Raw genomic sequence first — 16,776 nt, forward strand, 5'->3', positions numbered from 1 at the left:
TTAGATGGTACAATGATTTTCTACACTATACTTGGCAGAGCCATTTCTGTATAGTGCACCTTTAAGTCATGAAACGTTATTGCGATTATAACGCTCACCGTTTACTGCTCTGTATAGGCATTGTTCCAGAAAATGCTTTTGATTTCACAGTAATGTGTACACTTGTGCCGACAAAAACATTGTCTTCATAGATGGCACGCTTTGCTGAAATATGTTCCATTATGTGTTGGGCTGTACTGCTAGTATGATAACTACTGCTACAGTAGTTATCTGGAAGAGGGGATTTATGGATGTTTTATTTGATCAAATGTTTGATAAATATTTATTTTTAATACTGTTTTAATTGAGATATAAATTCCCCTATGTTTGGGTCTGTCAGAAATGTCTTTCAGTCGAGCCAGGGCTAGCCCAAACTATTCTTCTCACGGTGTAAGTAGCAGCTCATCGGCCAGTGGGGGGGTTTGACTGTAAGACGATTTCGGAAAGGTTGTGTGTAGTTTTAAAGGCCATATTTCCTTCTCCTCCTCAACTTACTGTACTCCACTTCCACACTATTCACTTCTCACTCAGACTGCACACTACATAGAAACATTAGAACCTCTAGTCTACCCTTTCTTCTTTTCTTCAATGCGGGATTGTAAGCTCTGCTCTGCAGTGAGAATTCTGTCTGATGGTGTTCTGGAGGTCTCTGCTGTGTGTGGATGGGCAATGGGCACCAGCTGATGGGCTTGGCGCTGACACGGGCGCCTGGCACTGGCATGGGGCAGGGACTCACGGCGGCAGGAGTTGTGTGCCGTTGTGCCAGGGTGTCACGCTCCATCTTGTGTGCCTGCCGTGCCGGGGCCATCCCTCGAATGAATGGAGCTTTCCTTTTCTTTTCCTCTCTCTCTTTTTCTCTCCCTCTGTTAAACCTTCTCTACGTCCTTAGTCTCTTTTGGTCTCGTTGGTTTGATAGAGAATTGCCGGGGGCTCAAACTACACTACTCACTATGACAGGGTTACCAAAATCAAATAAAATGTTGTTGGTCACATACACGTGTACCGAGATGTTGTGTTTCTAGCTCCAACAGTGCAGTAATATCTAACAAGTCATATCTAACAATTTCACAACATATACAGTACCTAATACACACACATCTAGGTAAAGGAATGGAATTAAGAAAAAATAAATATATGGACAAGCAATGTCCGAGCGGCATAGAATAAGATACAGTAGAATAGTGTAGAATACAGTATATGCAAATGAGATGAATAATGCAAGATATGTAAACCTTATTAAAGTGACTAGTGATTTTAAGTCTATGTATATAGGCAGCAGCCTCTAATGTGCTAGTGACGGCTATTTAACAGTCTGATGGTCTTGAGATAGAATCTGTTTTTCAGTCTCTCGGTCCCAGCATTGATGCACCTGTACTGACCTCGCCTTAAAATCAAATCAAACTTTATATGTCACATGCGCCGAATACAGCAAGTGTAGACTTTACCGTGAAATGCTTACTTACAAGACCTTAACCAACAATGCAGCTCAAGAGTTAAAAAAAAGATTTACCAAGTAGACTAAAATAAAAAGTAATAATAAAAAGTAACACAATAAGAATAACAGGGCTATAGACAGGGGGCACCGGTACCGAGTCAGTGTGCGGGGGTACTGGTTAGTTGAGGTCATTTGTACATGTAGGTGGGGGTGAAAGCTTTTGAGGAGCCTTTTGGTCCTAGACTTGGCACTCCGGTACCTCTTGCCATGCGGTAGCAGAGAAAACAATCTATAAATGGGTGACTGGAGTTTCGGACAATTTCATGGGCTTTCCTCTGACACCGCCAGGTCCTGGATGGCAGAAAGCTTGGCCCCAGTGATGTACTGGGCCGTTTGCACTACCCTCTGTAGCGCCTTACGGTCAGATGCCGAGCAGTTGCCATACCAGGCGGTGATGCAACCGGTCAGGATGCTCTCAGTGGTGCAGCTGTAGAACCTTTTGTGGATCTGGGGACCCATGCCAAATCTTTTCAGTCTCCTTAGGGGGAAAAGGTTTTGGCGTACACTCTTCATGACTGTCTTGGTATGTTTGGACCATGATAGTTCGTTGGTGATGTGGATACCAAGGAATTTGAAACTCTCGACCCCCTCCACTACAGCCTGTTCGGCCCGCCAATTCCTGTAGTCCACAATCAGCTACTTTGTCTTGCTCACACTGAGGGAGACGTTGTTGTCTTTGCACCACACTGCCAGTTCTCTGACCTCCTCCCTATAGGCCGTCTCATCGTTGTCGCTGATCAGGCCTACCACTGTTGTGTCGTCAGCAAACTTAATGATGGTGTTTGAGTCGTGTTTGGCTACGCAGTCATGGGTGAACATGGGAATACAGGAGGTGACTAAGTACACACCCCTGACTGGTCCCAGTGTTAAGGATCAGCGTGGCAGACGTGTTGTTGCCTACTCATACCACCCGGGGCGGCCCGTCAGGAAGTCCAGGATCCAGTTACAGAGGGAGGTGTTTAGTGCCAGAGTCCTTAGATTAGTGATGAGCTTCGTGGGCACTATGGTATTGAACGCTGAGCTGTAGTCAATGAACACCATTCTCACATGGGTGTTCCTTTTGTCAAGGTGAGAAAGGGCAGTATGGAGTGCGATTGAGATTGCATCATCTGTGGATCTGTTTGGGCAGAATGCGAATTGGAGTGGGTCGAGGGTGTCCGGGAGGATGCTGTTGATGTGAGCCATGACCAGCCTTTCAAAGCACTTCATCGCTACCGACGTGAGTGCTACGGGGCAGTAATCATTTAGGCAGGTTAACTTCACTTCTTTGGGCACAGGGACTATGTTGGTCTGCTTGAAACATGTAGGTATTACAGATTCGGTCAGGGAGAGGTTGAAAATGTCAGTGAAGACACTTGACAGTTGGTCCGCGCATGCTTTGAGTACACGTCCTGGTAATCCGTCTGGCCCAGTGGCTTTGTGAATGTTGACCTATCACACAGCATTGGATGTGTGCATCTCACTTCTGGGTTTCCCTTTGTAGTCCATAGTTTTCAAGCCCTGACACATCCGACGTGCGTCAGAACCGGTGTAGTAGGATTCAATCTTAATCCTGTATTGACGCTTTGCTTGTTTGATGGTTCGTCTGAGGGATTTCTTATAAGCGTCCGGATTAGTCTCCCGCTCCTTGAAAGCGGCAGCTCTAGCCTTTAGCTCAATGCGGATGTTGACTGTAATCAATGGCTTCTGGTTGGGATATGTACAGTGCCTTGCGAAAGTATTCGGCCCCCTTGAACTTTGCGACCTTTTGCCACATTTCAGGCTTCAAACATAAAGATATAAAACTGTATTTTTTTGTGAAGAATCAACCATAAGTGGGACACAATCATGAAGTGGAATGACATTTATTGGATATTTCAAACTTTTTTAACAAATCAAAAACTGAAAAATTGGGTGTGCAAAATTATTCAGCCCCTTTACTTTCAGTGCAGCAAACTCTCCAGAAGTTCAGTGGGGATCTCTGAATGATCCAATGTTGACCTAAATGACTAATGATGATAAATACAATCCACCTGTGTGTAATCAAGTCTCCGTATAAATGCACCTGCACTGTGATAGTCTCAGAGGTCCGTTAAAAGCGCAGAGAGCATCATGAAGAACAAGGAACACACCAGGCAGGTCCGAGATACTGTTGTGAAGAAGTTTAAAGCTGGATTTGGATACAAAAAGATTTCCCAAGCTTTAAACATCCCAAGGAGCACTGTGCAAGCGATAATATTGAAATGGAAGGAGTATCAGACCACTGCAAATCTACCAAGACCTGGCCGTCCCTCTAAACTTTCAGCTCATACAAGGAGAAGACTGATCAGAGATGCAGCCAAGAGGCCCATGATCACTCTGGATGAACTGCAGAGATCTACAGCTGAGGTGGGAGACTCTGTCCATAGGACAACAATCTGTCGTATATTGCACAAATCTGGCCTTTATGGAAGAGTGGCAAGAAGAAAGCCATTTCTTAAAGATATCCATAAAAAGTGTCGTTTAAAGTTTGCCACAAGCCACCTGGGAGACACACCAAACATGTGGAAGAAGGTGCTCTGGTCAGATGAAACCAAAATTGAACTTTTTGGCAACAATGCAAAATGTTATGTTTGGCGTAAAAGCAACACAGCTCATCAACCTGAACACACCATCCCTACTGTCAAACATGGTGGTGGCAGCATCATGGTTTGGGCCTGCTTTTCTTCAGCAGGGACAGGGAAGATGGTTAAAATTGATGGGAAGATGGATGGAGCCAAATACAGGACCATTCTGGAAGAAAACCTGATGGAGTCTGCAAAAGACCTGAGACTGGGATGGATATTTGTCTTCCAACAAGACAATGATCCAAAACATAAAGCAAAATCTACAATGGAATGGTTCAAAAATAAACATATCCAGGTGTTAGAATGGCCAAGTCAAAGTCCAGACCTGAATCCAATCGAGAATCTGTGGAAAGAACTGAAAACTGCTGTTCACAAATGCTCTCCATCCAACCTCACTGAGCTCGAGCTGTTTTGCAAGGAGGAATGGGAAAAAATTTCAGTCTCTCGATGTGCAAAACTGATAGAGACATACCCCAAGCGACTTACAGTTGTAATCACAGCAAAAGGTGGCGCTACAAAGTATTAACTTAAGGGGGCTGAATAATTTTGCACGCCCAATTTTTCAGTTTTTGATTTGTTAAAAAAGTTTGAAATATCCAATAAATGTCATTCCACTTCATGATTGTGTCCCACTTGTTGTTGATTCTTCACAAAAAAATACAGTTTTATATCTTTATGTTTGAAGCCTGAAATGTGGCAAAAGGTCGCAAAGTTCAAGGGGGCCGAATACTTTCGCAAGGCACTGTATGTACAGTCACTGTCGGGACGATGTTGTCGTCTCATTTATTGATGAAGTTGTTGACTGAGGTGGTGTACTCCTCAATGTAGTTGGATGAATCCCAGAACATATTCCAGTCTGTGCTAGCAAAGCAGTCCTGTAGTGTAGTATCCGCTTCATCTGACCACTTCCGTATTGAGCGAGTCACTGGCACTTCCTGCTTTAGTTTTTGCTTGTAAGCAGGAATCAGGAGGATAGAATTATGGTCAGATTTGCAAAATGGAGGGCAGGGGAGAGCTTTGTATGCATCTCTGTGTGTGGAGTAAAGGTGGTCTAGGATTTTTTTTCTCTGGTTTCACATGTGACACGCTGGTAAAATTTGGTAAAACTGTTTTAAGTTTGCCTGCTTTACAGTCCCCGGCCACTAGGAGCTCCGCATCTGGATGAGCATTTTCTTCTTTGCTTATGGCCTTATTGGTTGAGAGCGGTCTTAGTACCAGCTTCGTTCTGTGGTGGTAAATAGATGGCTACAAATAATATAGATGAGAACTCTCTTGTAGTGTGGTCTACAGCTTAACATAAGGTACTCTACCTCAGGCGAGCAATACCTCGAGACTTCTTTAATATTAGACATCATGCACCAGCTGTTATTGTCCGTATCGTCGTTCAGCCAAGTCTCGGTGAAACATAAGATGTTACAGTTTTTGATGTCCCGTTGGTAGGATAACCTTAATCGAAGGTCATCATTTTATTTTCCAATGATTGCACGTTAGCATGAAGAACAGATGGCAGTGGGAGTTTACTTGCTCGCCTATGGATTCTCAGAATACTGCCTGATCTGCGGCCCCTTTTCCTGCGTCTTTTCTTCACGCAAAAGGCGTTGATTCTTCACACAAAGGGCGTGGATCCAGTAAACACGGGATATCCTACTCGTCGTAAAAGGAAAAAGTTTCTTCCAGTCCACAGTGAGTAATTGCTGTTCTGATGTCCAGAAGTTATTTTTGGTCATAAGAGACGGTAGCAGCAACATCATGTACACAATATGTTAAGAAATAAGTTACAAATAATGCAAAAAAAATAACAAAACAGCACAATTGGTTGGGAGAATGTAAAACGTCAGCCATGTTCTTCAGAGCCATCTTTAAAAAATGGATGATTGTGGGGTGAACAGGCAGTGGCTCGGGTGGTTGTTGTCTGTGATGATATTTTTGTCCTTCCTGTGACATCGGGTGTTGTAGGTGTCATAAAGGGAAGGTAGTTTTCCCCCAGTGATACTTTGGGCAGACCACACTACCCTCTGGAGAGCCCTGTGGTTGTAGGCGGTGCAGTATTCCTCGTGTCTGAGGTGACGTTTTGCCGGTTTGATTGCCTTGTGCAGGGAATAACTACACTGTTTTTATTCTGACATATTCCCAGTCACCTTGCCATGGCGAGATGAAGTGGTGCTCACTTTTAGTTTTGCTCAAATGCTGTTGATATAACTTCGATGTGTTGATTTAACTGTCCTCAAATTTGCTTTGTTAAAATCTCCAGCTAAAATAAATACGGCCTCAGGATATGTGGTTTCCAGTTTGCATAAGGTCCAGTGAAGTTCTTTGAGGGCTGTCGTGGTATCGGCTTGAGGGGGGTTATACACGGCCATGACTATAACCAAAGAAAATTATCTTGGGAGATAATACGGTCGGCATTTGATTGGTAGGTATTCTAGGTTGGGTGAACAAAAGGACTTGAGTTCCTGTACATTTTCACAATTACACCATGAGTCGTTAATCATGAAACATACACCCCCGCCCTTCTTTGTTCCTGTCTGCGCGATGAACTGAGAACCCAACTGGCTGGACCAACTCTAACAGTATATCCCGAGAGAGCCATGTTTTCGTGAAACAGAGTATGTTACAATCCCTGATGTCTTTCTGGAAAGAAACTGTCGCCCTGAGCTCGTCAACTTTATTATCCAGAGGCTGAACATTGTAATATACTCGGAAGATGTGGGTGGTGTGTGCGCCTCCTAAGTCAGACTAGAAATCCACTCCGAGTACCTCTCCCCCGCCAGCGTTGTTTTGGGTCGGCCTCTAGAATCAGTTCAATTGCCCTGGGGGGTGCGAACAAAGGATCTGCTTCGGGAATTATATTCCTGGTCGTAATGCTGGTAGTGCTGGTGAGTTACCGCCGCTCTGATATCCAATAGTTCTTCCCGGCTGTAGGTAATAACACCAAACAAATTCTGGGCTAATAATGTAAGAAATCATTCCCAGAGGTAAAGAGAATATATGAAATAAATTAAGTTGGTAATTGGTAGGAAATTATGTGTCTTGTGCAGTATATTGTCTATGGCCATGGCTGCCATCCAGACACTTTACAAAAGTACACTTTATTTTGATGCAGTCTCAGTAACTTCAGTGCAGGAAAACAGTATGATAGAGAGTTAGTATTGACGGTTAACTGGTCATTCCAGCAGGTGCTTGGATCACAGTCTTCTGCAGTCTTCCTCTCTCTTCCCAGCACCAGCTACTGATAGGACGGTTTGTCCGACCATAGAGATCTATCTTTCCTCAGCTGTGAGGCAGCAGAAATATTTCAAGCCTTCTTTCTGTTAAGAGTCGGACAGCTCAGCACATGTGGCTATACATTAGCTCATATCCGGACAGCCTGATGCACGGTGTACTTTTCATCATGCATATCCATGGCCAAACCTAATCCATCCAGATACATTGTTGATCTTGGACCAACACATTGAAGCATTTTTTTATGTATGTTTGATTTCTTTCACCTTTATTTAACCAGGTAGGCCAGTTGAGAACAAGTTCTCATTTACAACTGCGACCTGGCATGTCAGGCTTGCTCTCTATTATCTCTACTTTTGTATACTACTTTCGTAGTATGATCTCTTTGACAGAGATGGTTGAAGTCCGTTATTCCAGGTAAGGGGTTGGGTAGGGTTGGAGTGTGTAAGACCCTCTGCAGCTCTTATGGGCTGCCAGGAGGTTGCCTGAGCAAAAAGTGGAAGCCCCCCTACCCCAGTCCCACAGCCCTGACCCTGGCTCCTCTTCCCTAGTGCTGTTGTGCTTCAGCAGCATAGTGTCCCAGGAAAGAAATGACCTTCTGCACAGACAACATAAATACACGTAGTTATCCCTCTCCCTTCCTTCACCTCCACAAGTTGGCTTCAGCGTGCTTTCCCATCTTCATCTTATCCTCTTTCTCTCTCATACCCTCCCCCTCTCTGTTGTTCACTTTCTCTCTCCCTCTCTTTCTTTCTCTCCCCTCAGTTCCTCTTATCCAATCCTTGTCATCAAGGTAAAGGAATCCATCTCTCACCTCTCAATGACTGAGCTCTGCTGTGCTACACGTGCAGTTAATCTGAGGTCCATCTAACAGAGGGAAGGATTGGAAGTGATGCCAATGGCCTCCGTGTAGCCAGAGAATATAGCTGCTTTCTGTACCCTTTTTACCTTTTAAGGTTGTTAAGTGCTTTCTCCTTTGGCCTGAATATAACTGTGTTTGCCTGAAAGTCGGAATCTGGTATCTGTTGCATTTCAGCTGTAATGTTCTGTTAAACTTTTCCTCCCTCAGTGACCCTGTCACGACTTCCGCCGAAGTTGGTGCCTCTCCTTGTTCGGGCGGAGTTCGGCGGTCGTGGTCACCGGCTTTCTAGCTGCCACCAATCCACGTTTCTTTTTCCATTTGTTATGTCTTGTCCCATTATGTTATTATTGTTTCCCTATTTAACCCTCTGGTTCTCATTATGTTTTGTGCGTGATTGTTCCTGGTCTTGTGGTAGTCTTTTGTGTTAGGGTTTGTTAATCCCTGCGTGGATGTATTTTGGCTGATTTATTTTTCAGAGTAAAGTACGTTGTTTTACTCAGCTCTGTGTCCTGCACCTGACTCCGTCCTCACCTCTGCACAACTGACACTTGACAGACCCTTTCATTTGCTGTGATATATGGGCCATGGTTTAAATGAAGTAGTTTAAATTCATGTTCCCATGTGGAGTACACACTGTGGCAAGCCCCTGTTAAATGAAGAGGCAGCAGTGGGAATAGTCTGTCGTTAATAATAGCCTTATTAGATGGATTTCTGTGTTTGTATAAGTTGAAGTTGAGGCACAGGAGTGCAGCTTGTCTGACCATCAAATGTTTAACCTATAACCTCTGTTACTGACCCTCTGTCATTGTTACAACTGTTCTTCAGAACCTTGGAATGACACAGTCATTTATGGAAGGTTGTCTTGAAAGTCCAGTATGTGGGGGTTAGGTCTTTGGAATGAGGCTAAACTGAGGCCTTTCTCTTTAGCTTTAGACGTTCCATACTGCGGCAGGAAATGCTTGTAGATGTAACATAAAAGGTGTGAGGTTTTCTTGTCTTCTACAAAAATGTATTGTGTTCCACTATTTACACTCAGGTCCAAGTCCATTCCTATTACCATATTACCTTTAACCAGATTATGCTACTCTGTTAAATGACGTTCTATTTCCTAACAGGGGAAGGATCGGAAAGGCCAGTTGTCAATTTTCAGAGCAACAGGACTATGGTAGAAGAGCTGGATTCCCTGAGAGACCGAATGGGCATCCACCACACCGGCTACGAGATAGACCGCCTCTCCACCACCTCCAACTCCTCAGACCCCCGTCACAGAGCACCGTCCAGGCAGAAGAGGTTCCTCTCGTACCCCCGCTATGTGGAACTGATGCTGACTGCTGACGTCAAGATGGTGCACCACCACGGACACAACCTCGAGCACTACATCCTAACAATCATGTCAGTAGTAAGTAAAATATTGTTTTTTTAAATTATAAAGACAAATACATGGTTGAATCTAGATTTGTTCTGTGGTTACTTACTATGGTTTCAGGAAGTGTAACTTTTCTGTGAAACAAAGTCATTCACTTTAATATAAGTTAAAGTGGTTAATAATTTTGGTATCTGGTTGGCAGTTCTGTTCACTTTCTACCGTACCCTATTTTCAGTATCTAAGGTTAACAGTTTTCCCCTCTATACTGTATGACATTAAACAATACTGTATGCATCTCCTTTGTGTAAAATATCTATCCACATGGGTGAAAACTAATGAGCAAAATCCAAACAGACCATTACAGTGTAATACAATATATATTCAACAAATTGGGAGACACAACAGTTAGCCTTTACCTGATGAATCCTGCCAAACAACTGACAGTATGTTGGATCCCTAAGATTGCAAGACAGAAATGCTGATAGCCAGTTTTCTCTTTCCAATGTTACTCTGATAGCAACCTGTCCTGCATAGTTAGAGATGTGACTCATAAAGGGGTTCACTGGGCTGACTCAGCTCTTTACGATCTTATTGGCTTTTAGTTTGGTTAACGTTACCATATGCTGGTGTTACTTCAACCAAAATACAACACTGTAAAATACTGTACCTATTTGGAAACATATGGGCCTCAGCTTTAGCCCTTTAAAGGCAATAGGAAGAATATTTTGACGGTACACACACTTATTTTCACACATACACACACGTGCACACAGCTGTCAAAGAAAAACCTGTCAGGGCCTCTCAATCAAAAGACCTAGCACTCTCCGGCCAAACCAACAGAAACCAGACCCTGTATTTCAAACAAGAATAAGGAAATCAGCCAAGACTGATCCTTCATTGTCATGGTGACAGCACGTTGTGCCTGTTAGTGGAGCAGGGGGCTAATGGGTGGGCTGCTAGCCCTCTGATATGATGTCATAGTGTTTACACTGACCACATAGACGCATTCCTCCAGGGTATCAGTTTTGATTGTCTGTCCATCTATTTACCAGGCTACATCATAGTCTGGGTGCCCTGTCTATCTGTTTGTCCACCTGTCTGCCTGCCTGCCTGCCTGCCTGCCTGCCTGCCTGCCTGCCTGCCTGCCTTTCTGTCTGCCTTCTTGTCTGCCTGCCTTTCTGTCTGCCTTCTTGTCTGCCTGCCTGTCTATATGTCTGTCTACCAGAGGAGGGATCTGCTTCACGCAGCCCCCTATGCTCTGACCAGCTAAATGTTTATAGAGGGCTAATGAGTTCCTGTCAGAGCTCTGTTAGGATAGCCCCAGGAGGATAGTGACCCACACTGATAGGGCTGAACCAAAAGAAAGGCACAAAAAAACTTTTGTCCAAGGAGTGGTGGGATACACACAAGCCAAGCCCCCCCTCCCCCATCACCAGGGGGACCTTAGAGGAATTGTAATTGTGTGTAATAATATCATAATATACTGTTGATTAAACTTACCCTGAAGGAATAAAGATATGCATTCATTCCTTCTTTTCTTCAAATTTTCCTGTTTTTTCAGTCAAGCCTTCAGAATGTAGTCTCTAGATCTACTCTCATTCAAAGTAATACTTGTATTTGCATTAGTTCAAATGGACCTATTGTCTGTTTTTGTACCATTAGTAGCAGGGGTTGGAACCCAAATCATTTTCCAATCGTTTTGTTCTGAATAGAACCATTATTTTTTTTGTTCTGTTCCACTGTTCCGACCAGCAAAATGAAGTTCTGAACCGTTTCGAACCCCCCAAAAATATCAGTTTATATGGCTCCTTTCTGTTCCTTTTTAAACCTCTGAAATAGACATTATTTTTACATTTAGCTCAACATGAAATTACTTCACCAATCAGTACGGATAGAGCAGCTTGCTATGGAGCGTGTAAGCGCCATAGCAATCTGTAAAGGAAAGTCATTCAGAGCAAATTGTATTTTGCCGTAACAGCATGGTTTAATCATAATGAAAGACAAACACACACACACTGTGCTGCCTGTCATTATGGACAGGCCAGTGTAAGGGCATGAGATGCGACAGAAATTTTGCGGGTGGGGAGAGAGCGAGAGAGGGTGGAGGAAGTTTGGCTTGAAGCACTGGGCATCTTGTTATGACATGCATCATCTGAATTAGGCCCACAAAATTATACCTACTGAGGAGTGGCTTCTATGGAGGAACTTTGAATGTCTTTGAGCCTCTGAGAGTTGGTTAACGTTGGACCAGAGCGAACATTAGTTAGCTAGCTAACAAGCTTGTGTGTGCAGAGGTGCACTAGAATTAAAAACACGTCTTACCTTTTTGCAGTTAATAAATCCAATGTGAAACGTGATAACTATAGTATACTAGCATTGTAAAAGTTAATCCATTCTTCTAATTAAGTATCTCTCTCTAATTTCTGAATTCCGCTTGTAACGTCATCAGTAGGCCTCAATAACATTAAGGGAGAGAAGCAGGTAGCCTACACACACACTGGCAAATATTTCCAGTTGGCAGGCAGACGCTGGAATAAGTTTCAAGTGAGGGCTTTGCATAAGCACTTTGTAGTACTGGAAAAAAATGCCCAGAACATAAAAGAACGTTGTTAACCAGTTCCTGTGCTTTTAAAATAACTGTTCTGTTCCGGAACAGTATAGATCACTTTCATTTCCGGTTCTGATTCTGTTCCTCGAATAATTGTGTTATTTTCTGGTTTTCAGTTCTGCTCCCTGAACCGGTTCCAACCCCTGATTAGTAGAGGTTTGCATTTCTTGTCTGTGTATTCATCTTGTTACAGGTTGCTGCGGTCTACAGGGACCCTAGTGTAGGAAACCTCATCAACATCATGATTGTCAAGCTGGTTGTCATCCACAATGAACAGGTAAGAACAGACACTGGGGCTGCAGTGAGTGAGTACTCTGAGACAGCTGGCGTCAGCCACACGTGTACCTTGTCTCTCTCTGTAGCCCTTCAGAAGGACACTGCACTCCTTGTCAGAGGAAAGCCTCAAGTGAAATCTCCTCAGAGAAAAATATATTACTGTTATGTGCTACTACCACAACTGTGATTTGACTAGTCTAGGACTGAGGGCATACAGCACATGGGCTTGTAATGGTAGATAGCTAAATATTTTCAATTGTGACAGATACATGGTTAATTATTTGTTTTTGTTTTTTTACATCTGGTTACATTTTTTAAAAACATCTTTTAGCTAGGAAGACTTGTTCAAATCCTCACCACTGTCTCTATGTCATGTCTCACAGGATGGACCCTCAATAAATTTCAATGCTGCTACTACCCTCCACAACTTCTGTGTCTGGCAACAGACTCAAAATGTCCAGGATGACAGTCACCCTTCCCACCATGACACTGCACTCCTGATCACCAGGTACAGTATTTACTTATCCATCTACATTATCTTACTACCCTAACACACATTCAACTGCTTTTATACAGATGATGAATAATGGTATGTGTTGTTTGTGCTTGTGTCTTCTCACAGGGAAGACATCTGCCGAGCTAAAGACAAGTGTGATACATTGGGTAAACAAACAGCTTCACTTCAAGATAAACATTTCTGTTTGAATGTTTCACAATCAGCTAGTATCTAAATCATAAATAATTTGGTTGGTGATTGTATTTTTTCAATGTATTATACGCACGTGTGAATTGTAAATGTGTTTTTTTTTCTCACATTTCCCAACTCTCCCTGAGACACCCTCGGAGACTGAGATCTAATGTACAGCAATGAGTTTATAACAGAAGCTGACAGCTAATATACTGTAGTGACCGATCAGAATGGTGTAGTGTTTAGTAGGAGAGGGTGATGGAGGGCAGTACTAATCTCTCTTACGGAACAGACGTTTGATGGCTTACTCGCCTTTAGTGGTGGAGCGGTGGAAGGATTTTTTCCCTCTGTCCGTTCAAGCAGCTGTGTGACCTTCCAGGGCTGGCGGAGCTGGGGACCATGTGTGACCCTTACCGGAGCTGCTCCATCAGCGAAGAGAACGGACTCAGCGCCTCCTTCACCATCGCTCACGAGCTGGGCCATGTGTAAGTACCTTCTACACTCCCTTGCATCCCTGGCCCCCTCCTGGTCCTACCTTACAGGCCCCCTGGGGCCTGCCCCGGTCCCGCACAACAAAAGCCCTCTTATCCTCGTTTCAAACGCAGGTGCAAAGCATAATAAAGGAAAAAAGGGATTTAATAACATGCCAACCTTAATACCCTAGTGTAGCGGCCTGAGTTAACCCTGTAGGTGTTACAGCTTTGAGGAGGAAGCCAGGCAGCCAGGGGGATCTGTATGAGACTAAGCTGAAAGCCACCACTGCTTGGGCTTTAGATGTGGTGGACCAGGGGCCTCTGCATGCGGCGCCCATTGTTTTCAACTTGACTTCGAGATGGAGGGAAGTCATATCAAATGTTTGTCATTTAGTGAGGACGGAGCACAATTCATTATCAAAAGCTGAATAATGTGAGTTTTCCAGAGCTGACTTATCCCCCAGCCTGTTCCAAACATTACCCCTAAAGACTGGAGCTCATCAAAATGCGGCCATACTATACTGCATAATATTGCACTGTTATGATAACAGCGCTCCCTGCCTGGGCCTGTTTTCACAACACACAGATGTCACCACGTGTGTGAACGGAAAGAGAATCCATATGAATGACTGCTCTGTCGCCAGATGACCAAGTCACAACATACAGTATGACCCAAGCTTTCATAAGCCTCCATATATTCTAAACAATCACCATGACATAACCGGGTATACATTATGTATCTCTCTCTCTCTCTCTCTCTCTTTTCTCTCCCTGATGGTGAAAGTAGCAGCTTTATGTTCCTCCTGCTCTGGCCAGTTGTTGTTTGTTAGTAAATGGAGCCAGTGTGAGGCATTGGGTTATGAAAGGCAATTATTCTCCTTCCCCCTCAGTCAGGCCCAGTGCCGCTCCTCACACATTCCTCCAGAGAGGCTGGCTCTTTGGGCCTAGCTAGCGGAAACCAGCTATCTTGTGTGGATCTGTTTATGCTGAAGTTCAAACAGCTGGACTGGCAGTTGGCTTTCCCTCTTGATGCGTTTAATTGCTGGGCTGCGTTCACAAGCCCCTCTCCTGTGTGTGTGTGTGTGTGTGTGTGTGTGTGTGTGTGTGTGTGTGTGTGTGTGTGTGTGTGTGTGTGTGTGTGTGTGTGTGTGTGTGTGTGTGTGTGCGTGATGGTTCCCAGCGCTCTACTCTCTGTGACAGGGCTGTGATGTTGGTAAGATCTTTCTCTCCCTGTCAGAGTGATGACAAAGCCTGTTGCTACAGTCCCTAAGGTCTTATTTACATTCTCCCCCAAGTCATACGGATCCCAATCAGGTCCTTTTCTTCACTGTGAAGATACACCCTTATTTATGGGGTGTAAAAACATGATTTGGAGGGATGGATATGATGGTGTCATCTGTTTTGGATGCAGCTTGTTTTGTTTCAACTCAATGAGAGGAGTCTGACTGTAGAGACAGTAAACTGAATGTTACAACTGGGGAAGATAATGATGCATTTAAGACATCAACTTAGCAATTCTCCCTCCTGAGATCCCATTTCCCTGACTGAACACAGACGGTATATATCCCTCTCAGACAGATAGAGAGCAGGCTCGCTACAAACCCCACTCTACAGTAATTTATAACTTCCTCAATGCAATAGGAAAAAAAGAAAACACTACCCCCTGCAACCCCCGCCGGCCCCTGCAGTAAACACCACGCAGCTGTGTGTGTGTGTGCAGATTTATGCCGACCTCATCCCTCCACTAACACAGCACACACAGCCAGTTGAGGACAGACAGGACATCCACTCAGCTCAGCACAGTCCAGCAGCTAAGGCTGTTGCGGTGACCGTATTACCGCCACACCGGCAGTCATGAGTCATGACCGCAGTAAAATTTCACTTGACTGAGTAACGGTAATCTCCTCTTATGCACACACTCTGGACATGTGTTAGTAGTTCCCAACTCGCTAACAATCATCAGGTTGCTAATTGCCTGGTTGTCCCTCTATTGTCCCTCTAACCACTCTGATGTCAATGCAACTGAATTTTTTTTTGTAACAGTATTTTTATTGGAATTTCACCATTTTCACCCATATTAAGAGATACAACAACAGAGACAAAGCACACAGAACAAAAACAAGAAAAACAGCACCCACTTACACATATCTACGTGCATATATATACACATACATACATACGCATACATACACACACATACATATACCCATGCATATACACACACATACGCATACATACACGCACGCACACACATATACACACCCATACATACGTACACCATTCTCCTCTTCCCGCTCGGTGCTTCTCTCACCCCATCACCATCATTGCGTCTCTCAATACATACATTTTAAACAAACTTACAAACAGAAATTAAACAAAAAAGCTCAGTTTAAACCAAGAGGTTAGGTTCCACACATGGAACGTACAGTGTAGTTCTGAAATACATAGATCCCCGCCATTCTAAGAGAATCCTTGCAGCATAATAGCTGATACCTCAGGTTCTAGGTAATTTAGATAAGGTTCCCATACTTTGTAGAACTGGTCTGTTTTAGAATGCAATGTACATGTCAGATATTCCAGAGGCACCCATTCAAATAGTATCTTATGCCAATCTTTAATAGAAGGAACCTTATCACTAATCCACTGTAAAAGGATGTTTTTCCTCTCTGCGAAGGTAAGGATGTTGTAAAGCCTCCTTTTACCGACAGAAGTAACATGCCTACTAGGGAGACCTAACAGTAAAGAAACTGGGTCCAATTCTAGATCAACCCCTAGGATCTTTTCAATTTCTTGCAGAACACCAGACCAGTATCTTTGTATTTTGGTACATGACCATAAACAATGTGTTAGGGTGTCTGTATCAGTTTTGCATTTAAGACACTGAGGGGAAGAGGAAGTGGGGCTAAAAGCATGTCTGCGATTTGGGGATATATGCAATCTGTGTATTATTCTTAATTGGATTGCTCTAGTACGGTTACATATAGATATTGTTTTTGCATATCTCCAAATGTCCTCCCACATCTCTTCGTCAATAGTAACAGACAATTCTTTCTCCCACACTTGTTTCACCCTCTGTGTGTTGACAGCAGAAAAGGACCTTAAAGGATCATAAAACAGACTTTCAGACATTTTCCTTTGTGGGAAAAAAAGCATTCTTTCAAT

General features: G+C 43.7%; 1 protein-coding gene across 2 annotated transcripts in view; it reads left to right on the forward strand.

Moving 5' to 3' along the window:
* The window catches only part of LOC112252238 (A disintegrin and metalloproteinase with thrombospondin motifs 20-like), a 144,499-nt gene that overhangs the window by 22,141 nt on the left and 105,582 nt on the right, over nt 1–16,776 (forward strand). Inside the window, exons 4-8 of one of the 2 annotated variants that reach the window (XM_024423301.2) lie at nt 9,319–9,602; nt 12,371–12,454; nt 12,837–12,961; nt 13,076–13,116; nt 13,521–13,626. In XM_024423301.2, coding sequence (XP_024279069.1) covers nt 9,319–9,602; nt 12,371–12,454; nt 12,837–12,961; nt 13,076–13,116; nt 13,521–13,626 — 640 coding nt within the window. Of the gene's footprint in view, nt 1–9,318; nt 9,603–12,370; nt 12,455–12,836; nt 12,962–13,075; nt 13,117–13,520; nt 13,627–16,776 lie in introns of those variants that run through there. The other variant, XM_042323074.1, reaches the window with a different exon arrangement.

The sequence above is a fragment of the Oncorhynchus tshawytscha genome, linkage group LG06 (assembly GCF_018296145.1).
Source record: "Oncorhynchus tshawytscha isolate Ot180627B linkage group LG06, Otsh_v2.0, whole genome shotgun sequence".
NCBI lineage: Eukaryota > Metazoa > Chordata > Actinopteri > Salmoniformes > Salmonidae > Oncorhynchus > Oncorhynchus tshawytscha.